At 47.4% G+C, this 25739-nt stretch overlaps 1 protein-coding gene across 1 annotated transcript; it reads right to left on the bottom strand.

The window, feature by feature from the left end:
* Positions 1-697: 697 nt before the first annotated feature.
* Positions 698-25555, bottom strand: ACTR5 (actin related protein 5). The gene is made up of 9 exons (XM_044748312.2): positions 24435-25555; positions 22795-23024; positions 20013-20182; positions 16222-16439; positions 15358-15540; positions 9695-9811; positions 8824-8963; positions 8092-8224; positions 698-3332 (listed from the first exon to the last, which is right to left on the bottom strand). Exons 1-9 carry the CDS (start codon positions 24831-24833, stop codon positions 3081-3083), a joined length of 1842 nt encoding a protein of 613 aa, XP_044604247.1. The 5' UTR covers positions 24834-25555; the 3' UTR covers positions 698-3080.
* Positions 25556-25739: the final 184 nt, after the last annotated feature.

Raw genomic sequence — 25739 nt, 5'->3', positions numbered from 1 at the left:
TCCCATTTCCTAAACAACGGGATAACTATCTGTGACAGGGTTCTCCTTATTTCATATTATTTTTAACTTTTCCTCCCTAACAAGTCCCCAATTCACACAAAGCTAATGAAGTTCCTGTGTGTAACCTACAGTTTAGGTTAGAAGAGTTTAGGTTAGAACAATGCTAGCTGCTGTAACAGGTAAGGCCAAAGATCTCAGCAGCTCAACACTAAGAACCTATTCCTCATGGGGAAGAATTTGCAGGGCCTCTGCTCCTTCCGTTTTGTGGCTCTGAGCTCCTCTTGGGCCTCAGACTGCTCTCCATTCAGCCAGTGGTCAGGGAAAGAGGGAAGAGGAGCTTTTACGGGAGGTTTATAGAGGCCAGCCCTGGAAATGGTGCTCACCTCTCCTGCCCATATTCCACTGGCAGAACTCAAATGGCCGCATGGCTAACTGCAGAGGAGGCTGGGAAGGCAGTGCAGCCGTGTGCCCCGGAGGAAAGGAGTGTGCTTAGTAAACAGCCAGCCTCTGCCAACACCCTGCAATCCTCCACCATTTTCTAATTTCCTGTAATGACTTAGTCACAAAGCTCTGCAGTAACAGACTTCATCTTACTCAGTCCCTTGGGTGGGCATAATCTGTGCACATTGTATTTGTATGAATTTGGTTTCTCCATTTCTTGCTTTAGCCTTCTCTTCCCATATTTTACCACTTATTTCACTCTTAACTTCTTTATTACCTTTTTGCCTCCTTTGTTTGTTCCTTTGGCAAAAGAGTTTCTTTCCAGCAGTGCCAGCAGGAGGCAGAGGCAGCCCCACTGGGCAGTAGGACACCTCCACCACGTCTTAGTCACAGAGAGGGGCCCCGCTCACTCCAGGTGGCCACCCCACCTTCAGAGCTATCCTGAGTCAAACCCATTCCTGGGGGGTCCTGAAGACCCACAGGACACTCGCCCTCCCCTGGGCTGTCTCCTCCTGCTGCAACCCCAGACAAGAGCCCTAAGCTGGGTGACGGGAGGCCACCCTTCACAGCTGTCTCTAGAACACTCAGCTAGGCACATCCACCTTCTCTCCAGGAAAGATCGTGGCAGGGTAAGGGTGGGGACAGTAAGACGTCTCCATGAGTAGGGTGCTCTGGTGGAGAGGAAGTCCTCAGTGTGGACTTCTCATTTGTTCCTCTCAACAGAGTAGACAAACTATTCCCAAATTTCCTTTGTTCACAGATTCAGTCATTCATTAAAAATCCGGAGTCCAGCACTGTGCTGTGGATACTCCACGCTGAATGAAACACCCGTCCTGCCCTTGGGGAAAGCTTTCCAGTTTAGAAGCGATCATCCTGGGGCAGAGATAAAGCCCAAGGCACTGTGGTGAGCACTCTGTTAGTGGCTGTGCGAGGGCCCCAGGGAACCCAAGGGTAGCAAATTCCTGCCTAGCGTGTTGGGGAAGGATGGACAGATTCCCCGAGGAGAACTGCGCATGCTAAGGTGGTCACGAGAGGTCACGGCATACTGAATGTGAGGGGTTAGATGAAGCCAGAGCGCTCAAGGATCAGCCCCTCGGCCTGTCTCTCACCACAGCCCAAACGTCCCCCTGAGTTCTGGTCTACAGGAACCCTGACTAGGTCCAGCTTAACGCTTGTTTGACTGTGATGTGTCCCGGCTTACTTGCCCAACCCAGGGTCCTTCCCCATCAGGGCGGGACCTCTACAGCAGTCTTCTGACCTCAGCCCTGCTGTTCAGGCTGTGTAACGGCTGACTGTGGGAGAAAGGCCCCCAGCCCTAACAGCAGTTAGCAGGGTTCCTCCCACTGGAAATGTGAAATGAAAACATCTTTCACAAGGAGGTCGGTCCTGCCTTCTTCTTCACATCATCCTTTATCAGCATCTCATCAGGCCTTGGGCCCAGCCACAGACGGCCAATGGCTCACTGGCAAGGCCTTGGGAGATCTTGCGTTGGCTTGGGTCTTCTGCCTTCTCCACCACCACCACTGCCCCCTCCTGGTCTTCGGCGTCAAAGCCCTTGAGAGCTGGAGATCCAGGCGAGCACCCCTGGTAAACTGGATGAGCAGACAGGCTCTGAGGGGGCCTCATCAGAGGCATGGGCCAGAGGCTCCACAGGATTTAAATGTCTGGATCCTGTGACAAGGACACTAGGAGCTCAGGGGAGTTCTGGGCTCAATTACTGGGTGTGTTTGAGAGTTAAAATTCTCACCAAAGCAATCTCTGTCACAGAGGGGTTATCTGTCCATTTCAGAGGAAGCTGCAAAGGTACAGCGAATGTGAGGTTATGGCAAAACTGGAAAGGCTACAGGAGTCACCTTCTCCAACCCCTGTCTTCTTCAGAAGGCCTGAAGAAGTGAAGCAGCCAACAAACTCACAGGGATAGAAATAAAAAATATGCAGGAAGCCCTCGTATGGTGGAAAACATTTCCAGCAAATAAAGTATGAACAAAAGTTGAGCCAAGGCCTCATTTCTGCCCTTTCAGAAGTGGGCACCAAGCAGGCCCCTAACAGAGTGACTGTGCACGATCTGGTTACCCTCTTTGGGCCCTTTTTCCTTATGTGTAAGAGGAAATAATAGGAGGAGGGGAGTATTTCCAGCTCCCGAGATTTCGTGGGTGATTGCTTTTGTTACATAAACAGTACCTTTTTTATGTATTTATGTGAAAGACCTCCACCTGCTGGGCATTCACACAATTTCTGAATAAAGTGAGAAGAATACCTACACTGATAATATAAATCTTAAAGGATTTTTTCTTTTAAAGAATGGAGTCAAAATGCAGTAAGAAAACAGCCTTGTGCCTTTTGTACACCTCTGTCCTCCACTGTCTTCATTCACTGGTGAAGAAAGTGGATGCCACAGCTCTCCCATGGTTCAACAAAGATGCCAGAAGGCCACTTAAAGTTTCTGCACTGCAGAAGCCCCAAATGAACACAGTTCTAAAGGGTAACTCCCAGTGTCCCTAACTGTTCTCCCCAGGAGAAATCCATCTTGCAGCCCAATGTCACCGGCAGACTCAGGGAGGACCCAGCTAGCACAGTCACTGTCCTGCCACACTGGCTGACGGGGCCCAAGGGCCCTGGAGGGGACCCCTCCGTTACGCCTACTCGCCAGCACCGCCTCCACTGGCCCCCGAGCCTTTGCCGGATGCCGGGGCTTCTGAGGAGCGAGAAGCCTGCTTGGGCAGGCGGATGGGGACGTAGATGTTGGAAGCGCAGTGCTCCTTGAAGTACTCTCCTCCTTTTTCTTCATACTCTTTCCTGGTGATCCAGACTTCACTGTCCTCGAGGTGGTCCAAGGCCCAGTCACGAGCACCGTACCAGGCGTCCAGCACGGGGTTAGAGGCAAGCTGAACCTGAAACACAAAGAGAACGTTCACCAGAAGGACTCCCCCCACCAGGCTCGAGGAGGGAATGGTCAGCAGGCCCAGCTACAGCACCAGCCCACACCCCCATTTTATCCCCAGAAACACACAGAAGAGGGCCCCGACTAATTCCAAGACAGTGCAGGACTATCTCTGCACCCCCACACAAAGCTGAGCTGAAACACCCCCTGATTCTCCAAAAGAGCCCGAGAATGCAAAGCACACCAGACTGGACCCCAGAGAATAAACGCTGTCAGCTGTTTTCTGTTTTCTGTGAGGAAGTTCGCCCTGAGCTAACATCCATTGCCAATCCTCTTCTTTTTTTGCTTGAGGAAGATTAGCCCTGAGCTAACATCTGTGCCAATCGTCTTTTACTTTTTACGTGGGATGCCTCCACAGCATGGCTGATGAATGGAGTAGGTTTGCACCCAGGATCTGAAGCCGTGAACGCAGGGCCGCCGAAGCAGAGTGCACGGAACTTTAACCACTCGGCCACAGGGCCAGCCTCCGCCGAAGCAGAGTGCACGAACTTTAACCACTCGGCCAGAGGGCCAGCCCGTCAGCTTTTTTATGAACACAAGACCTGGACTCTGGGTCAGAGAGGGACCAGGTGCCCCGCCTCCTGCTCCAATGCTGTCATCCCCAAGCTGTCTGATGAGAGGGGAAGCAGAGCTGGCACTCGACCTGGGGGAAAGGCCTTTCTGGCCCCGAGCCTCTCTCTGCGAGCAGAGGGAGGCAGATGCTGATGCGAGGCAGCTCTGGCCATGGTGGCAAACGAGCCTCAGGAGGAATGAGAGCTGAGAGGACGACCTGGGGCGTTCTCCATGAGGCTCCCCAGGCTCCATTTACACTGCTCACTAACGGAGCGAGGCTGAGGCCAGCAGCGCTGTGCGTGCCCCTCAGCCAAGCTTCACGAGCATTCGGGGAGGGCTCTCTGTAGTTCAAATCAGGCTCCCTGTTTTCTGTTTTCAAATCAGGCTGCCTGACTTCCCCCCTCCCTCTCACCTCCCTCTACCCCCAGAGGAGTTACAGCTTGGAATGGTGGTTTCAGAACTGTCTGAAATAAAGAGCAGGCGATACAAAGCAGAATCAGCATACACAGATGGAGTAGGATGAAGCAGATAAACCCACGAGTTCAAGAGACTGACCGCCTGGGCTGATACAGGCAAGGGACTTGTGAGAAGGGATCATCAACAAAACTGGGATAGCAGGAGACCCTGGTGCTCTGGCTTAGAAAGAGTCAGTGAGAGAATGAGTGGAAGGCACTTGGTATACTCCTGGCCCAGGGTAAGTGTTCAGTAAATGGCAGCTATCGTTATTACCAGTAAAAACTGCAATAAGATATGTGGAATATAACAATGGAATACTATACAACCACAAAAAAGGATGCTTTGGAAATGTACCCACTGATATAGAAAAACTGCCGCAATAATTTGAAAAGTAAAAAAAAATACAGGTTACAAAATAAGCTATAAACAATCTCTCTTTTTGGTTAAAATCATACACGTGAGAAAAAAATGACCTGAAAGTATATATACAATGTTGCTCACAGTGGCTGAACTACAATCATTTTTTTTCCATCTTCATTTTGGTTTGTTTAAATTGATATTTTAGGAATGTGTTTAAATGTTTTGTTGTTTAAATAAGAAGAAACAACAGAAACAATTTTTTGAAGAAAGTGTGTAAAAGTTGTGCACATCTTAGGGCCTCATATGGTTCACGTTTGAGCCACTGCTGTACACGTCATCTAAAATTCGAACATCAGGGGCTAATTATAGCATGACACACACTCAATACATCAGCAATGTGACAAGGAGCAGGAAAGGTGGAAGAGACGGAAGCTGGGGCTCTGCCACATGAGCCGGAAACAGCTAAGACAGAGCCGGGAAGAGAGACCCAGCAGCAGCATTTCTACAACCAATGCTCACAAAGTAATTCACGGGAAAGGCTTGGGATTATCAACAAATAGATCTAGAAAGTCCTATAGCTCTGTTCTCAATGCTGTCATCACAAGTCAACACCACGAGCGTGCACCCATGCTGATCCTGAGGCTCCAGCGCTGCTGATCCCTCCTGTGCTCCTCCCACCCCTCCCACGGCCTCTTTCTTAACCTCCTTCACGGGCGCCCCCATCCTCCAACTGCCTTTAATCGCTGGGGTTATTTAGGCTTAGGCGTGGCCTCCGTTTACTCTTCCAAACCGCACCCACGGGCACATTTCTGCTGGGGGACCCCAGCGGACCCTTCCGCCTTCTCCCACTCGCTCATCAGCTAGCCATGACTCAGCTCTTCCTGGGTCTCCCACCAGAAACTCCACTCAGCCACGGGACTCCTTATCCTCCCCCTCAAGCCTGGTCTTCCTCTCCTATTTCCAGTGAATGTCATGTTTATCCAACCAGATGCCCAACCTAGGCCTGGGGAGTTGTCTTAGGACCCACTGCTCTGCTCCAATCCAATCTATGACCCAGTTCTGACCATTTTACTCCCTTACTCTCTCACACCGATGCCCTCTTTCCTCTCCCTCTGCCACTGCCTTCGGGTTTCTCGTGTAGCTGCCAAGCAACACTGTGCCAAGGGCTTGGAACACAACAACTCACAAGACAGGCAGGCCCTTCCCTAATGGAGGCAGGGCTAGTAAGGAATGTTGCTAAGGATACGGAAGGCTTCTGGGGGAAGTGACGACTCAGCCAGCCGTGAGGGAGCTGGGAAGAGTAGTCCATGCAAAGGGCAAGCCCCGAGGCAAGAAAACATGGCATATTTGGGAAAGGAAGAGTACACTGGCTGAAGTACAGGGAGGAGGGGGCAGTGATGAGATAATGAGGAATAAGGGAGAGTTACCCAAGGTCAGAGCTCAAGAGACCTTTCTAGTACACCGTGGTGAGTGCTGAGGAGTGAGGACTTCATCCTAAAGGCCGGGGAGCTGGCCCCAACTGCTCTCTTGCTTCCAGTATTTCTCCTATACTCCATTTTCCACACCAGCGTCAAAAATATCTTCCTAAAGTGCAAACTGGATCACATGATTCCCCAGCTTAGACTCCGTCCTGGTCCTGCACGGCCTAAGGATAACAACCGCTGGGCAGAAAGCGTTACTCTAGCAGGCCTGATGCTACTCCTTAGGAAGGCCTGCTTACGAGGCTGGTCCTCAGCTGGCATCTGGGAACTGAGATCTCAGGAGGGTTGCCCCCATTAACTGACAGAAGTGGTTCCCTGCGCTTGTTTGAGCAAACAATGTGGTTTATCCTGAACACCTGCTTCCTTCTGTGAGCCTGGAATGTAGGTATGTGCCAGGTGGGGGAGCCCACATGATCGGCCCCAATAAAAACCCTGGGCACTGAATCTCCAACAAGCTTCCCTGGTTGGCAACATGTCACATGTGCTGTGACAACTCGCTGCTGAGCATCAAGCACGTTCTGTGCGACTCTGCTGGGAGAGCACTCTGGAAGCTCCCACCTGGCTGCCCCCAGACTTCGCCTCACGCACCTTTTTTCTTTACTGAGTTTGCTTTGTCTCCTTTCAAATCAGAGTCATGAGTATGATTACATGCTGAGTCCTAGTGAACCATGGAACCTGGGCTGGTCCTAGGGACCCCCAACACAATAGCTAACGTGTGAGTGCTTATTCTGTGCAGCCCTGTGCTGAGCACTTGCTGTGCACTAGCACACTGAATCCTGGTAACAGGCGCCATGATTATGCCCTTCATACCACTGAGAAAACTGAGGCAAAATTCAGTAATGGCGGTGACGGAGTCAGGACCACAGCTCAGAGACCACACCCTGAATGTAGGATACATCACGCAGCATTGGGGATCCAGGTGAAGCCTCTCAGCAGGACACACAGGCTCTGCATCATGCGGGCCCTGCTGACCTCTCCACGGCACCCCTCCACTCCTCTTCAACAACCATAAGCTCCAGCCACACTCACCTACTGCTCACTCCCCGCCAACAAGCTTTCGGCTCTTGGGCCTTTGCTCATGCTAGGCCCTGTGTGGAATGCTCTTTCCATCCCACCCCACTCCACACTGCCTAGACAACAAACACCTCCTCATCCTTACGAGATGCAGTTCCATGGAGCCTTTCCTGACCTCCAAGACTGACAGGTGAGGTGCCCATGCCTGCAGGCCCATCATGCTCCAGATTACCACGGCCTATTTACTTGACTGCTGCCCCGACAGACAGCAAGTTCCTTATAGTCAGGGGCTACGTCTAGGACATCTCAGTATCCCCAAAGTGCCTGGTCCACTATGGGAGCTCAGACCGTGTTTCCTGGTGAGCAGGGATTCAGTGGATAAATAATGGGGCATCCACACCATACAGTCATAAAAACATAATATGTTAGAAGAAGGACGACATGGGAAATGTTCATGACAGGTTAAGGAAATTCAGGTTACAAGGCAATCTACAAGCTTATGTGTAGAAAATCTGAAAGAAAAGCTTTCCCTGTAGAGTAAGGACTGTGTGAAAAGAATGACTTCTCATTGTACACCTTTTTGTAGTCTCTGAATTTTATTATATGCATGTCTTCCTTTTTCAATTAAAAAAAGAAAACAGAAATATATGAGATATGATTCCCATTCTGCTTGAAAAATTCAATATAGATTAAAGACCAGAAGGAAAGCCATTAAAATGTTAACAGTGGGTATCTCTGGAGAATGGAGCAATAAAGTAATTTTTCTCACACTGAATTACTTTTGCAATCAGAAAACAAATAATCAACGCTATTTTCAAAACAGCTGGTTACATGAATTATCAGTACCTGAAAAGAAGACTGAAAGGGTCTCATCTCCAACAGCTCCTTTTCGATTCTAACCTTCATTCCTGGATACATCATGTTCCCGCCAGTGAGGAAAACGTTCTGAACCAGCATTTCCTGAACGTCCTTTGGGTACCTAGGAGAGAAACAATTCCTTCTGGTATACTCCCTCCAACTTGAATATTAGACAAGAATGCAGAGGTGGAAATGCAAGCTTTCAGTACAAAATAGAAAACAGGTACACAAAAAGTGTTAAAAAACCTTCCCCTTTTCCTTTGTGTCTTGTGAAAACTCACACGGCAGGAAAATGCCTGTATAAACGGGAGGGGAGAGGCACGTTCTTATAAAAATGCAAACTCTAAATAAAATGTCTGCAAGGAGGGGAAAAAACTGATAGGTTCTGCATAGTTTTAGGGTGATTTAGAATCACTAGTCTTCAATAATGTGAAGGTTTATATGAAAGCCAATGCACATACATTATCATGTTGCTCACACTTAAAAGAAATTCTTAGAGCTCCTCAAGTCAACTGAGTATTTACATGTTCAGAAAAGAATGACAGAGCCCCAACTCTGTGCCAGGCCTAGCGAGAGATAAAGAAGACTATCTGGCACAGCGAGTCAAGGAAAAGGAGCGAGAGGACAGATTTCCAAATGCCCAACCACCAGATCTACCAACCAATGCAAAATCTGAGGAACCGGTTCAGGAAAACAGGAGGAAAGAAGGTCCCGTCTCACCTGTCCAGAATGTACTGAAGGGTCTCTGCTATCCCAGCCTGCTCTTCTCCTATGAGCGACGGCTGGAAGATAATTTCCGGAGCTCGAATTCTTTCTGTCCCAACAAACAGCTGATGATACGCTGCCAAGTTAAACACGGGCTTTAAAAACCCAAGGTTTAGAAGATATTTTTAGGCCATAATGACAAACATCCCAGTTCCCTCAAACCGCATTTCTTATTCCAATATAGCTTCTGTCCTTCGTACATGCCAGAGTAACCTCCCCCCAACACTCCTGATTTGATACTTCCATTTTCTACCTTTTTTCCAACCTCTGAACCATAAGTAACTACAAATTTGCATCGTGAAATGGTCCCTGTGTTGCAGGGAACAGGACTTCATGAAGAGCAGCAACCGAAAGGCCAGTAGTGGAAGACCAGTCTCCCACCCAATGCCTTGCTCAGCAGCCCTGTCCCCACGGCCAAGAAAGCTTTCTCCCAGGCGTGTCTCAGACCCAGGCCGGTCTACCTGGTTGCCATTGTAATGACAGAAACGTAGACCCAAATGAGCATTAAGCATAATGACATTGGCTTAAATTTAAAGGAAACCACTAAAGCTGGTCTTCAGGTCTCAAGTCCACAATTACTTGCCCAAACGTTTCCAGCAAGAAGAGTGTTTCTCACAGATCTACAGGTCTTGGTGCTGGAACCCCAATCAATCACTGGGAAAAAACCCTGACTTCAGATCTTTCAAATACTGGTATCCCCCTTCCTAGAAAATACAACTGGGATTTTTTTCCTTCTAATATTCCTAAAGGAGCAGACTAGACCAAACTAGTCATTTATGTCAACAGCCTTAAAGCATAAGCAGGGCCTGGGCTACAGGAGTCCAACCTGGACAGTGGTGACCGGCTTCTCCACTTCGGGCGTCTCCTCTGAAAACAAGGGTTCGAAATCATTGATGCTTTCCACATCTTCTAGAGATGGCTCCAGCTGCTCCAGGTCAGGGGTCTAAGGACAGAAGAAGCAACATAAAATACGGCTCCTGTAACTCCAGTGAGCCTTAGTCCTATTAGTTCAGTGTCATGAAAAAGAATTGGGATCTCGCCCAACGTCCTGAAAGTTTAAAAAAACTATGAAAAATTTTCTAAGCCATTAAAAAAAACCCATGCATGACCACAGGATTAAAAGACTAAACAGAACAGGCTGTGCTCTTCCCCCTACCTTTCCCTCTCAGACAAGCTCATCAACGCCCCCCTCCTCTCTGGAGCCTCCGATGGGGCCAGCTCAAGCCCGGGGTCCAGCGGGCCACCTGTGTCAGTCACACCACCACACAGAGGACTCCACGCGAGAGGGTGATAGCTGGCGTCCTACAAAGTGGCTCAGGCTACCAGCAAAATTAAATAACCTCTTAATGATTAATAAACATACGTGCCAACACCAATGGGCTGATTAATTAGCTGACCAATTAGCCCCTTGACAGCAGGTCCACCGGGCTGAGGACATGACTAAAAGCTCCAAGGTGGCAGAAGGCTTCCTATCTGTGGAGCCCTGCAGAACAGGCTTTCCTTGTCAACAACAATGAACCTGGTGGAAGCGAGCAAGCTGGCACCATTCCCTCAGCAGAGGGCTTAGGGCACATCTAAATTTTGACCTGGACAAAAGAAGTTGAGTGGTGGGGTGGAGGGCGGTGGTTCTGGATGACATCGTCAGCCATCTGTCCTTTTGCCATGTGAAAGGCAGATGAGTTCTACCTTCTGGATTCAAAGGGGAGAAGTTACAGGAAGAAATATTCCATTGCAGCCCATGGGAGAATGTTCTACCGACAACAGCTGTGGCTGAAAGGACTGTCTTACGGGATGGAATCTTGGGAAGATTCAAGCAGACTCAACATCAACAGCCAAGCAGGCCTGCGAGAAGACCCTATGCCGAGTGTGTCCTCTGAGCCTCTCTTTGTTCTCAGAACCTATGAAGTATGTAAATCACCAATAGAATCCAGAGCTTGTGAATAGACTTCTCTAGAACCTATTCATATAGGCTGCAAAGGTAAACTAGCATTCAAACTCACTCTTAAAATAAGGCAACACCCCTCAACATTTGCTCTTGGCTACTCTCTCTCGGGGAGCTCCCTCCTGGAAGCCGTGCTGGGAAGCCCAAGGCACATGGAGAGCCCATGTGCGAGTGCTCAGGTCAACAGTCCCTGCTGAGTCCAGTTCCCAGTGGTCCAAGTCTTCCCAGCAGCGGCCCAGGCATCATGGAGCACAGAGCCCCGCCATACTGTCTGAACTCCCGGCCCATCAAATTCACGAGCACAATATGCCACTAAGTGTGGGGTGGTTTTCACACAGCAACAGATGGGTACAATGTGCTTCGAGGCGGGCAGGAGTGGAGAACGCCCCAGACTGCTACCAGGCAATCCTTCAGTTCCTCTTCGGCTTCCTTCTGCTTTCCCCACAGCAGCTGTCTGAGAGCTTTCCCTCCACTCTTCTCCGCAGCCCCCCTTCTAATCCCCACCCAGCGGTCCTAAGCAGATCACCTCTGGGGCTTCAAAGTACCAACTTACCTATGCATTCTCTATTCCACCTCCTGATCTTTGTTCTAGTCCCTTCTTCCTTCCTTGTCTCAAAGGATGAGAACTATCCTAGGTCAAGCCCACCACCATGTTCTTAAAACTCTCCCGTCAACTTTTCTGGTTTCTCTCTTTTCTGACTGCTCTGTTTCAATCTTTCTCTGGCTTTTTCCCTGCCACCTAACCCCTAAGTGGTGGCCGTCCCCACGTATTCTCTTCTCACTCCTCATGTGATTCTAGGTCCTTCCACAGCTCGGTCCTGGAAAGTTCCACCTGATGCCCCCCAGAGACTTTAAAGATAAGGTGCTCAGAACCCAGCTCATGACCTTGGTCACTGCCCTCCACCCACTACCTTTCAGTACAGCCTCAGTGTGACCAGGGTGAATCTGGAACCAGACTGCTTGTGTCTGACTCTCAGCGACACTACCTCTAGCTGTGCAACTTTGAGCAAATTCCTTCACTCCCCTGAATTTCAGTCTCCTTATCTATAAAATGGGAATGATGACAGTACTTACTGAACTGCGGAAACTCATCAAGACAACACTTGCAGAAGTGCTCAGCACAGGGTCTGGCACATCACATGTCCTATTATCATCAGTAATGCCGCTCCTGTCACTTCTACCCCTAAATGGCACCAAGATCTTTGGACCCTGACATTTACATCTCCTCCTCCGCCCTCCATTCCCGTGGCTACTGACAAATCCCAGGTCCCATCTGCTCTCTTCTGGACTACTACCTTTCGATCCTGTCTTCCCACCTCCAGTCTTGCCTCTCCCTAAACCCATCATCCTAACTGCCACCAGCTATTTCCCTAAAATAAACTCTCCTTGCTCAGCATACTCTGAAGGTTCTGTCTGAAGGATCACATCCAGGCTGACTGATAAGGATCTTTATAGGCCGGCCCTTGCCTCCCTTCCCCCTTCATCTCCCACACGCGACTAAACAAATGTGCATGCTCCCTGCACATGTGGTTCTTCCATCTAAAACGTCCTTCCCTCCTCGTGAAATCAATAATCAATTAATAATCAATTAATTCAGGGCCCAGGTCAAATATCCCAATCCTGTCTCAAAACTCCACCTGCAGTCCGCCGCCCCCCCCCACCCCCCCCTCCCGCCGCCGCCCCCACACCTGATAAGCTTTACTGCCGTCAGGTCAGTATGGTTCCACAGCTCTGTTTTTTGGAGGTCCTGAGGAGGGCAGGCACTGTATCCCAACCGCCTCTGTACCGCTAGTCCCCGGCATCCCACGCCTAGCACCGAGCGCTGGGCCCCTGGGACAGCCCCTCAAACTTCCGTGGAATAGAGAAGCTTCTAAAATGTTTGGTTTTCAAAAGGCTTCTTTAGCTGCAACAAAAATAACATCTTTCACCTTCATCTTGCTATACTGAAAAGCATGTCACCTTAAAAATAAGATACCTTCTTAGCTTCACTAAAAATGATAAAAAGATATTTTACTTATCCCAATTCATATGATTCACAGAGAGAAGGAAAGTTAGTAAGTATAATGCAGACAAGGGGCATCGGCAGAGAACATATTTCTCTACCCCGGCTGGCTTCTCGCCCTCCAGGGTTCGCCAGGGTCTCCATGTGTATTGCGCAGCACTCAGGAACACAAATATGACTGTTCTTTTGGAACCGAACAGAACAACGGTTTGCCAAAGCACATCAGAGAAGACGCAGCATGGTTCCCTGGAACAGTCTTGAGCAGCATAAGCACAAGCAGAGGCCGGCTCCCATCTTGGCTAGTCAGGCAAGGGGACTTTCTATGTTTGGCTCATGGTGTTTTACAACAAATGACGCTGCTCCAAAACTGTGTCCTCCTCCTCCCCCGGCTACGCCATGCTTGTAGCGATGGAAAGCCAACATCTTCCAGTTTCAGTACTCCATTAGGAATGCCGACAAAGCCTACTCCCTTACCACATCCTCATCGCAACACCTGCAGCACAGCCAGGGCTGAAATGGACTGGTCTGTAGGAAAAATGGATTTTAGAAAACACTCTTAAGATAAAAATTTCGCTGGATTAATTCACTTCGGCAATTACTGCCTGGATGGCATTTCAATTTGAATATTAGTCCGCATAAATCTATTCTTTCCACTCTGAATGGATTATATTGTTGGAAAATACTACAAACACGTCCTGAAAGGTAGAACTGGCCAGCCAACGCCGTGGTCAAATTTATGCCATGAACGTTACCGTAACTGACTTTAACCACTATCACATTCAGCAAATGCTGACTGACCCTCAGAACTCTGGGGACAGATCATTTCATCACATTTGTTGTATGTAGAGAAATCTTTTCAAGTCCAACATTTCAAAATCCCCCCGAGCCCAGAGAGATGTGAACAGTATCCTCAGAGCACAGAACAAAGTAGGGGCTTAATAAGCATCTGCTGAATGGAGGAGTGGCTGAATCACGGCATGTAATAAATGGAGAAAAATGAACAAAAAAGGAAAACTAGTTCCCCAACTGCTCAGGAATCATATTTCACAGTCGTTTGGTTTTTTCTTTTTAAATCTGAAATCCCTCACGTGCTTGTGGCTTAGTCACACACGTCTGGGATAAAGATGCTGATGTCCTGTTGACAGACATGTTAAGCATGATAAAAACTAAATATGGATGAATAAACAGCAAAGATGATATGGATCTGGATCCCACTAAACAGCTCAAAGCTGAAACACAGACCTGAAAACTGGGAGAAGCAAACTAGAAAAGGCACACGAGTTCTACTGAAGTTGATCTGGGATGCTGTAGGAGAGGAAGATGGGAGAAAAGGCGCCTTCTACCCAAGATCTCAGTGATCCAGCACGCTGTATCTAGGAAGCCTGACTCAGGATCTGCTCTGTCAAACATGCACGCGCATGGCCGGCTGCTTTTCACGTGCAGTCTACAGCCCGTCAGAGAGAGGTGGAGAAAGCAAGGCCGAGCTGGAACTGGAGAGCGGGCCTCCAGCTGAGAGATGGTCACTGCAGAAGCAGGCTTCCTGCTGAGCCAAGGAGAGCTCTGAAGGCACTGGCAAGCACCACACTGGATTGTCCCACACAACTGCTTCTTTCTACAAGTAGAGGTTTTAGAATTTAAAGAAAGTTGATTTGAAAACAAAAAACCAATAAGCTGATGAGTTAATCCTGCCCTAGAAGTGTCCCAAGGCAATGACCAAGCTCCTTTGTTTTAGAACTCTAGAGATGACAAATTCAGGAACAATGCGTATACTAATTAACGCTTTTTTCCAGTGCTAAAGATGGGAGAGCCAACCCAGTGACTTCTGGCCAAAGCATGACCCGAAGACAGCCCCTTCACCATGCAGGGCCCAGGGCGAGGGCGGGGAGTACCCATGGCCCTTTCTCAGCCCTGCCACCTGCCCTTTTGGCCACATCAACACTTCTTAACAGTCCACTGGCAGGGAAATAAAAAGGAGAGAGAGAGGAGATCAAAGAGCTTATTCAAGAGTTAGTTTTAGTAACTAACAAAAGGCTGACCTTAAATCAACCTACAAATACGTTAATGAGCATGTCTACTAGTTGCTGTAAAAAAATCATCAACTATGTATGAAGCACGATCCCTGTCCTTAGGGAACATCAAGATGGAAAGGAAGTAACAACATTTTTAATAAAACATCAGAAGAAAGTTAAAGAGAGTGTATGACTAACTGCCAAACAACCATCAGAGGGGCAGGTTTAGGTTCAAGATGGGGCCACATGATTGCTGTGTATGTGTTCTTCCTACTCTACGGGCACACTTCCCCCTCCTGGGGGGCCAGGGGTCCACAGGGTGAAATCCCTCAGGTGAGAACTTCAGTTGGCACAAGGTCAGTGCTATCACTGTCCCTGCCCCCGTGCCCACGGACATCACCCACCACACTGCTCTCTTCCCCGAGCCTGGTCACAGCCCCTTTGATGTCAGCCCTCTCAAGACACTCCTCTCGCCCTCAGGAATGGCTGTGATCTCTAAATGACCACATGGGACCTCCCTCCAAGGCCCTCAGTACCTCTGGTTTGCTGTCCACCACATCCACCTCCAGGTTGACTTCTGCTTGAAGGATCTTCTGCTTCGCTTGCTCCACTGCAGAGCTGAGCTTTTGGATGTAGGACTGCAGCTCCTCCGGGGAGTCCATGTTCAGCTCTATGAGAGCTTTGTGAAACTGATCCATATGGCCATCCTCTAGAAGTTCCTGAAACCAGAGCAGTCAGAATTCATCCCCAAAGGCATCAGTGCAATCGCAAACAGGGAGGAGAGAGAAGTAGCTAAGTCTAACAGAGAAAAACTACACAGCTCCCTAGCCTGCCCCTCCACAAAATCACACCTCCACCAGTTACGCACCGCCGGCCTGCTCCCCTGCCGTCTCTAGGCTGCCATCGTACCATGGTTTCTGCACCACCTGATCAGGCAACACTAATCTATGGTGACAGACTTCAGAAACGTTGTCACCTTTCGGAGGAAGAGATGTGAAAGTCACTAAGAGGAGACTGAGGGCGGCTCTGGGGATGCTGGGGATGTTCTATTTCTTGATCTGGATGGCGGATACACAGCGGGTTTCACGTTGTGAAAATCCATCAAGCTACACACTTAAGATTTGTGCACTTTGCAGCACTTAAGTTAGGAAGTTAAAAATAAAATAAAGGAGACTATAAGGCCAAAACAAATCAATAAAGCCAGAGCCCACAGCTCTTGCAGAAACACCTGCTGTTATACCATTCTCAATACTGATGATCCCCCCAGACTCCTTCTTGACCCCAAGGGTGACCTAGACGGTCAATGCATCTCACGGTTGAGGAAGAACATACAGGAAGAAACTTTTCTGGGACTGCCCTGTTGAGTCAGGCTGGGGCCCCATCCCGGGACCTGCTCTGACCTGCACGTAGAGCAGTCTGTCCAGCCGCTCCTGATCGAGCTGCAGCTTCTCCTCGCGCCGACGGGCGTTGAGCTCCTGCAGCCGCCGCAGTTGCTGCTGCCGCCTCTCCTGCTTCTCCTCGGAGGTCAGAGTGCTGCCGAGGAGCTTGCTGGAAAATGGGAGCTGCATCTTGTGGACGTTGTTTTCATAATAATCAGGGCACCGCCATTTCTGCAGTTCTTCCAAGAAATAATTTTGGAAGTTATGAAACGGAAACCCCATGAGCACAGAAATTAGATGGTCAATAGCAGGGTTCCAGATCTGGGTAGATGGAGAACGCACACTCCACCCGGTCTCTGATCAATCACCCAGTCAACGAAATGCAGCTATAAAACCTGGACACCAAGCCACAGACCTCTTCTGAAAGAACTGCTAAATAAAGAGCTTCAGACAGAAACACACCAGAAGGAAATCTGGAACGTCGGGAATGAAGGAAGAGCAACAGAAATGATGGAAATCTGGTTAAACGTAATAGACCAACCTCCTCTTAAGTTCTTTAAAATGTTTGACAATTGAAAGTAAAAACCATAACAATGTCTGATGGGTTTCCAACGTAAGTAGATGTGATTCCTAAGACAACTCCAACATAAAGGAGGAAGGATAAGGGAGCCTCCGGAACGCGAAGATCCCCACACTCCACTTGCACAGGAGAAAGTAAAAGAGCGAGCAGCAGACTGCAGCAGACTTCTAAGGAGACTGTGAAGGTCTGTGTACTGGAATCTCTGGAGCAACCACTAAAACCATCACACAGAAAGGGACAGGAAAAGACAACAGATAAATTAAAATGGAACACCAAAAGGAAATTTTAAATGTTCAAATAACCCAAAAGAGGGCGAGAGGGAAACAGCAACAACAAAGAGAAGGAACAAGAGAGAACAAATAACAAAATGGTGGCCCTAAAGCCAAACATATGACTAATTAAATTAATTTTAAATGGTCTTAACATACCAATTAAAAGAAGGAGACTGACAGAATGAATTAAAAAAAAAAGTCCAAAGCCCCAACTATTAAGAAATTCCCTTTGAATACAATGATAGAGGTAGATTAAAAATGAAAGGCTGGAAAGACCTACCACGCAAGCACCAATCAAGGGGGAGAGGCTTCATTAATGTCCATGCAGACTTCAAAGCAAACTGCACAAGATGAAAAGGGACACTAGAGAATGACAAAAGGTCAGTTTGCCAAGAAGACATAAGACGCCTAAATACGTACCTAACAAAAGAGCTTCAAATACTTGAAAGCGAAAACTGACAGAAATGAAAGGAGAAATAGGAAAATTCGCAATTATCCCTCAAGACTTCAACACTGTTCATAATCAGCAGAGCTAGCGGACGTAGAATGAACAGGGCATAGAGCTGAGCACCACCATCAGCCAAAGGGGCCTAAGTGACATCACAGAACGCTCCGCCCAACAACAGCGGAGCACACATTCTTTTCAAGTGTATATGGAACACTCGCCAAAGCAGTGTAAACCGGGGTCATAAAACAAACCTTCACAAGTTTAACTGATATCAGACAAAGGAAGTTCTTTGACCATAATGGAACTAAACTAGAAATAAGTCACAGAAAGATAACAGGAAAATCTCCAAACACTTGAATATAAAACCACACATTTCTTGGGTTGGCCCTTGGCCTAGTGGTTAAGTTCAGCATGCTTGGTTTCAATGGCCCAGGTTTGGTTCCCAGGCATGGACCTACACCACTTGCCAGCCATGCTGTGGCAGCAACCCACATATAAAATAGAGGAACATTGGCACAGATGTTAGCTCAGGGACAATCTTCCTCAGAATCTCCTCCCGCACCAAAAAACAAAACAAAAAAGGGGAAAACAACACATTTCTAAATAATCAATGTCTCAAAAAAGAAGTCTTGAGGGAAATCATAAAATATTTGAACTCAATAAAAATGAAAATATAACACCAAAACCTGTGGAATGTAGATTTCACAGCATTAAATGCTTATATTAAAAATAAGAATGGTCGGGGCTGGCCCCGTGGCCGAGTGGTTAAGTTCGCGTGCTCCACTGCAGGCGGCCCAGTGTTTCGTTGGTTCGAATCCTGGGCGTGGACATGGCACTGCTCATCAAACCACGCTGAGGCAGCGTCCCACATACCACAACTAGAAGAACCCACAACGAAGAATATACAACTATGTACCCGGGGCCTTTGGGGAGAAAAAGGAAAAAATAAAATCTTTAAAAAAAAAAATTAAAAAAATAAGAATGGTCTTGTAATAGTCTAAGCTTCTATCTTAAGAAACTAGAAAAAAAGAGGAAAATAAACCTAAAGTAGAAGGAAGGAAATAATAAAAAGAAGAAAACAATGAGATTACCTGTCTATTAAAGAAACTAAATTCATAGTTAAAAGCTTTCAGAAAAAGAAATCCCCAGGTTCAAATGGGTCCACTAGATCAAACATTTAAGAAAATAATATCAATTATTTACACAATCTCTTCCAGAAGGTTCAAGAAGAGGGAACACTTTCCAGCTCAATTAACAAGACCACTATCACCCTGATACCAAAAGCAGACAGACAATACAAGAAAACTACAGATAATATCCCTCACGAATACAGATCAAAAAACTCCATAAAATATTACCAAATTGAATCCAACAACATATAAAAAAACATACACATGAACAAGTAGGGTTTACCACCCAAAAATCAAGGCTAGCTCACTATTCACAAAGTAATCATTATAATCTCCCATATGAACAGTCCAACACAGAAACACTGTAGGATCACATCAATTGAAGAAAAAGCATTTCACAAAATTCAAAATACACTCACAATAAAAATGCTCAGCAAAACCAGGAACAGAAGGGAATTTCCTCAACTTGATAAAGGGCAGCTGCAAAAACCTCCAGCTAACATCATATACTTAATAGTGTAAGATTAAATGCTTCCGCCCACCACCCCAAGATCAGGAACTGGGAACAAAGCAAGGATGCTCACTCTTACCACTCTATTCAACACTGTACTGGAAGTCTGAGCCAGTGAAATAAGGCAAGAAAAAGAAATGGAAGGCAAACAGATTGGAAAGGAAGAAATAAAACTGTCTCTATGCCTACACAGAAGTTCCCAAGGAATCCAAAAAAACTAGAACTAATAAGTTTAGCAAGGTCACAGGATACAAGATCAATATGTAAAAATTGATTGCATTTCTATACACCAGCAATGAGTAAGTGGAAACCGAAATGAAAAAAACAAAGAAAGAAATACTTAGGCATAAGTCTAACAGAACATGTATTAAATCTATATGCTGAAAACTACAAAATGCTGATGAAAGAAATCAATAAAGACCTAGATAAATGGAAAGACACACTATGTTCATGGATTGGAACACTTAACATAGCAAAAAATGTCAGTTCTCCCCAATCTAGATTTAGTATTATATCTGGATTTATATTTAGAATATTGTTTTATAGCCAATCTTATCTATAGATTTAACGTACTTTCAATCAAAATCCCAAGAGAACTTTTTTGTAAGATATGGACAAGCTGATCCTAACATTTATACTGAAAGGACAAGGAATCAGAACAGCCAAAACAATTTGGAAAAAGAACCTACACATGTAATTTATCAGTTTATTGAATAGTTTGTTAAGAAAGTATACATCAAAAGGGGAAGGGGATGCTAAAAAGTAATTAACAGTAAAAAATTGAGCAAAAGAGTCATCCTGGGAACAATTTAAAGACTACCCCAAAGGAAGACAACATCCAAAAGCTGCAAGCAAACATCCTCTTCATTACCTTCCACGTAATCCTCAGCTATGTAGCTGTGCTCATGCAGGATCTCCTCCATGCGGCTGAGAGTGATGGCTGCCAGGTGCCCAGGATACTTCAGCTGGAGGAGACGCTGGAGGTAGCCAGCTGCTTGGCTTCCTCCCAGATTGATGCGTTTGCAGTTTTTAGCATCTAACCTACAACCAAGGAATGGAAAACAGCATTGAAATTTTTGGCGACATGGAGAAGAGACTATGGAGCATCTTGGGGGGATAAAGGATAATTTAATGTAGATGAACAAGGAAGAAACAGACCAGCTAGGGGAACATAAAACCTTACAGCAGGAAGGGACTTTCAAGTCCCCTGGTCCCATCTCTTACCCAGTGCAGGAATTCCTAGTCCACATCCAGACAGACACATGGCGATCTAATTTCTAACGAGAGTCTCAGAAGGAAACAATGGTCAATGGGAAGAACATGCACTCTGAAGTCAGACCCTTATGTGACTCACCATGCATTTCTCAAACTGTAGTCCTGGGACCAAGAATTCTAGAATTAGCTGGGGGAGTTGTTAAACATGCTAATTCCCAGGACTCATTTGCTCTGGGGTGGGCCTGGAAATCTTCATTTTAACAAGCTTTCCAGGAAACTCTAGTGTAGGCCAGATTTTGAGAACCTCACTCCTAGACACTCGACTTCTACTGACACAAACACACTAAGTAACCACACACATAGTGGCTTGCTGTAATCTAAGAGTAGCAGGTCCCTTTCACATGCACTGAAGGGGAAGAAAACCAATGTAACCTTACATCTTAATGTAAGAAAGTTAGCAAAGAATTAGGAACTTGCTGTGTATATTGAAATATCACTGCTATATCACACCTCACCAGCAGATGCCAGCACAGAACAGGATATGCTCCTATCTGATCATTTCTTAGCCTTCATGTAAAATAATTTCCTCTCAACATAATATAAAAATAACATAATGTTATTATTTTTTTTTTTTTGGTGAGGAAGATTGGCCCTGAGCTAACATCTGTTGCCAACTTCCTCTTTTTGCTTGAGGAAGACTGTCGCTGAGCTAACATCCATGCCAATCTTCCTCTATTTTTGTATGTGGGATGCTGCTACAGCATGGCTTGATGAGCAGTGTGCAGGTCCACATCTGGATCCAAACCTGCAAACCCTGGGCCACCAAAGCGGAGCACACGAACTTAACCACTATGCCACCAGGCCAGCCCCAGACATAATGTTATTTTTAATTTCTGCATATTCTATTTACATAAAACAGAAAACTGCACATCAGGAGTGTCTGGTAATGTCTAAGAATTAATTTTTTCTTCATAAATTTTTGTAGAAACTTCAAGAGAAATTACCACTATGGGTCTCAATAAATTCAATGTCATTTATTTTGACTTAAACACTCAGACTGCTTTACAGTTTAAAAAGTGCCATCACCCACATTGTCTCATTTCATCCTCAGGGTAACCCTGAGAAATCGCTTCTTGTCAATTTTACATGTTAGGAAACTAAGTGAAGAGGTTAAGCACCTCATCCTTAGCAGGGCCGCAAACCCAGGCACTCAACTCCAAAACCGGGGCTCCTTTCCCTACTTACACACCCTCCTTACGCAGTGAGAAAGCTTCTCAGGAGAGCACAGTGCTGGCCTAGTCTTTCTTTTTTCTTTTTTGAGGAAGATTAGCCCTGAGCTAACTGCTGCCAATCCTCCTCTTTTTCCTGAGGAAGCCTGGCCCTGAGCTAACATCGGTGCCCATCTTCCTCTATTTTATATGTGGGATGCCTACCACAGCATGGCTTGCCAAGCGGTGCCATGTCCGCACCTGGGATCTGAACTGGCGAACCCCAGGCCACAGAAGCAGAACGTGCGAACTTAACCGCTGCGCCATAGGGCCGGCCCCTGGCCTAGTCTCTTATGAGACAACAAAAACCCAACTATAAAATCAGAACAGATTTTAAACACGACAGAAATTACCTTCACTTTACATTCAACTCAGAAATATTTAATAACTACCTATTATGTGCCAAGCACTTTTATCTGAAAAGAAAGGTCTAAATGATCATGATTAAAGAGCTTTAAATAAAAAAATAATCTCTTAATAAAAAAGTGACTCCAGAACCTTGAGGGTATTATGCTAAATGAAGTCAGACAGAGAAAGACAAACACGATATGATTTTACTCATATGTGGAAGATAAACACACACATAAATAAGGAGAACAGATCGGTGGTTACCAGTAGAGAAGGGGTTGGGGGAGGGTGAAAGGAGTAAAGAGGCACATGTGTATGGTGACAGATAGAAACTAGACTATTGGCAGTGAACATGATGCAGTCTATACAGAAAGTGAAATAGAATAATGTACACCTGACATTTGCACAATGTTGTAAGTCATTATCTCTTCAATAAAATAATGTTTTTTTAAAAAGTGACTTCAGAACACAAAGATGATCTAAATTAAACTTAATCAAATAATTTACTCAAAACATTTTTATTGAGCACCTACCACCAGCAGGTAGTATTAGCTATCTTACCATAAATCAGAAGCATAGAATTCTAGAATTATGGATCTGGACCTCAGAGACCATCTACCCCAACTCAGTCCAGGAGGTTACAAAGGATAGAAGGTGAAGTGACCTGCCAGAGTCACACAGTAAGGTGGGTCAGAGCTCAGCCCAGAGGCCACTGCGTGGTCCAGTCCTTGCTCCTTCCACTCCACATCTAAAGCAAGCACCCAATAAATGTTTCCTGAATGCTTCTCAAAACAGCACTCAAACACCGTAAGTGAAACTCACCTCCCTTCTAAGATGGGTAAAATGTGTGTACACTGGTACCCAGATGAAATGATGAGGCCACTGGAAGTCAAGTTCTTTGGCTTATTGTGGTAGAAGCTGAAGAGGCTGTCTATTCCGTAGGCAACCTTAGGAATCCCGTAGCACTCAAAAAGAAGCTCGGACATCATTTGTCGGGAATACAGGGGGTTGCACACGGCTTCTGTCAAAACTATGGGATGATCAACACAGCCCTACTTTGAAAGAAAAGAGTAAATGGGTGGTGATAAAAGAATACTCTTTTTAAAGCATAAAAGAAACCAAAATCCTTACTGCAAAGGCTGAATTCGCTTTTGGTCTCCAATCAAAAAGCTGATCAGAAACAACCCTAAAACATTCAGCTCATCTACTGGAAGTTGTTCTGGAAAATACGAAAGTGGGTCGATCGAAGGCTATGAAGTCAAGCCCATACAAAGTGTCAGCATATCACACTGGCTCCATCTTCGAACATCTCCAGAATCTGCCTGCCTCTTACCACATGCTCCCATCCCCACCTCACCTAAGTCACTGTCACCCCTCACCTAAGAGCAAGAGCCTCCTAACTAGTCTCCCTATTGCTACCCTGTGACACACACCAGTCTGTTCTCCATTCAGCAGCTATGGCGATCCTTCTGAAACATGTTACATCCCTTCTCTGTTCAACACCCTGCAATGGCTCCCCATTTCGCTCAGAGTAAAAGCCGTGAGGCATGTGACTTGCTCCCTCACTACCTCTCTGACTTCCTCTTCCACTCACCACTCTTCCCCTCACTCTGGCAGCCCTCAATTAAGATTAGGGCACACTCCTGCCTCAGGGCCTTTTCACTGGCTGTTCCCTCTCTCTGGAATACTATTCCCTCAGTCAGTCATATGCCTTGCTCCCTCAGTCATCTCCTTTGTTCTTGCTCATACATCATCTTCTCCCAAAGTCCTACCCTGATCATCTTACAAAAAAATGTAACCCTCTCCTCTCCTTCTATCATGACATAGAATCTACTACTTAATTCTATTGTTTATTGTCTGCCTTTTCATACTAGAATGTGTTTCCATACCAGCTCCATAAGTACAGGAAAAGATTTACTTCTTTGGTGAGGAAGATTGTCGCTGAGCTAACACCTGTGTCCATCTGTCTCTATTTTGTATGCGGGATGCTGCCACAGCATGGCTTGATGAGCGTGCAGGTAGGTCTGCGCCAGGGATCTGAACCCCCCAACCCGGGCGGCCCATGCAGTGTGCGTGAACGTAACCACTTGGCCACGGGGCCAGCCCCATAAATACAGGAAATTTTGTGTCACATTCACGAATGTATTCCAAATGCCTAGAAATGCCTGACACGGAGTAGGTGCTCAATACACATTTGTCAATAAGTGAAATTATTAACAAACACGCACAATATGTCCGAATGTGTGCTCCAAGAGAAAAGGGGCGTTGTTTTGTTCGCTGCTATACCCTAAGCCCCTAGCACAGGGCTTACACACGTTAGGCACTAAATATTTGATCGACTGAATGAATGAATGACTAAATAACAATCAGAGCTCCCGGATTGACTATTCTCCCTTGGAGAGCGGAGTGAGCGGAGACACGACCTGACCCCTCCCCTCCCGCCCAACCCACCCGCCCTTCACCTGCGAGGAGACACCCAGGTGCTGGAAACTGTAGTCAAGCAGCAGCTCCTGCAGCTCCAGGTTGACCGGCACGTTGCGGTCGAAGGGCGAGCGCAGCATCCAGCGCAGCGGCTCCAGGCTGCCCAGCGCGTTGCCCACCTGCGGGCCCGCCCCTCCGCGAGCCCCGCCCCGCCCGCGGGCGCACACGGCGCGAAACTGCAGGCGCGGCTCGGGGCCCGGGTCTGGCCCGGGGCACGCCCAGCCGGCACGGGCCTGGAACGACCCATTGTCCAGCACCAGCGGCACCGGCAGTGGTCCGTGTGCCACAGGGCCCGCCTCCAGCACCGGATCCGGCGCGGCGCGGACGTCGCGGAACGGGAACACGTTAGCCGCCGGCCCGGCCACACTGGCCGCCGCCATTTTGGAGCGCGCGCGGTGGCCCCGCCCCTCGCCACAGCGTCCGCCCAGACGGCAAGAAGCCCCGCCCTTCGCCGCAGCGTCCGCCCAGACGGCAAGAAGCCCCGCCCCTCGCCGCGGCGCCCGCCCAGACGGCAAGAAGCCCCGCCCCTCGCCGCGGCGCCCGCCCAGACGGCAAGAAGCCCCGCCCCGACGCGTTCCAGGGGGGCGCTCCAAGCCTCCTCCCCTCGCTAGGTACCGCCAGCCAATCCACCTGACTCGCCCCTCGTGGCCCAGGCCGCCTTGGGGACCACTAGGCCCTGGCTATCTTGGCCGCGAAGTCTTCCCCCTGCTTAACCTGGCCCTCAACACCTGATCTGACCACGCCCCTTCTCTCCAGCCGGGACGCCGGGCGAGTAAGCCCCGCCCTGAATGCGTAGTACCCTCAAGCCCCACCCCTCCCTGGGCTCTAGAGCCGGGCACTGCCCTCAGCGGAGCCCCGCCTTCTCGCCTGGCCACGCCCTATTTCCGGGTAACTCACCTTCAGCCGCCCTTGGCTCCGCCTCCACGTGGGTACGTCGCTCTTACCCTTGCTGTCAAGCAAACTCTGGGGTGCTAACAGTGCTCAATTTATTGACCAGGGAGCTCGCTACGCAGGCGTGCTGACTTTGTGAAAATTCATCAAGCTGTCTGCTTATGATTTGTGCACTTTTTTGTATGCATGTTATATTTTATAATACAATATAAAGTTTAAAAAATATATATGTTTATTAACTTCCGCAGACTGTGCCCTCTCACTGAGACTTCACACGCCAAGAAAAGGACTAATTGTTCCTCAATATGTATATTCTTTCTTCCTTTTAGTGGTATAACTCCCACGTATGGTCTTCTAGCTTGACGTGATCATGTGACTAAGTTCTGGCCAATGGG

Source organism: Equus asinus, chromosome 15 (genome assembly GCF_041296235.1).
Source record: "Equus asinus isolate D_3611 breed Donkey chromosome 15, EquAss-T2T_v2, whole genome shotgun sequence".
In the NCBI taxonomy this organism is placed as follows: domain Eukaryota; kingdom Metazoa; phylum Chordata; class Mammalia; order Perissodactyla; family Equidae; genus Equus; species Equus asinus.
This window is presented reverse-complemented; position numbering and strand designations above follow the sequence as displayed.

Excerpts from the sequence above, each read along its gene's own strand:
- ACTR5 (XM_044748312.2), bottom strand. The coding sequence starts at position 24,833 with ATGGCGGCGGCCAGTGTGGCCGGGCCGGCGGCTAACGTGTTCCCGTTC. Across the intron at positions 9,812-15,357 it reads TGGTGGACAGCAAACCAGAG|ACCCCTGACCTGGAGCAGCT; the intron begins GTACTGAGGGCC and ends TTCTGTCCTTAG. Across the intron at positions 3,333-8,091 it reads CCTTTCAGTCTTCTTTTCAG|GTTCAGCTTGCCTCTAACCC; the intron begins GTACTGATAATT and ends TTTGTGTTTCAG.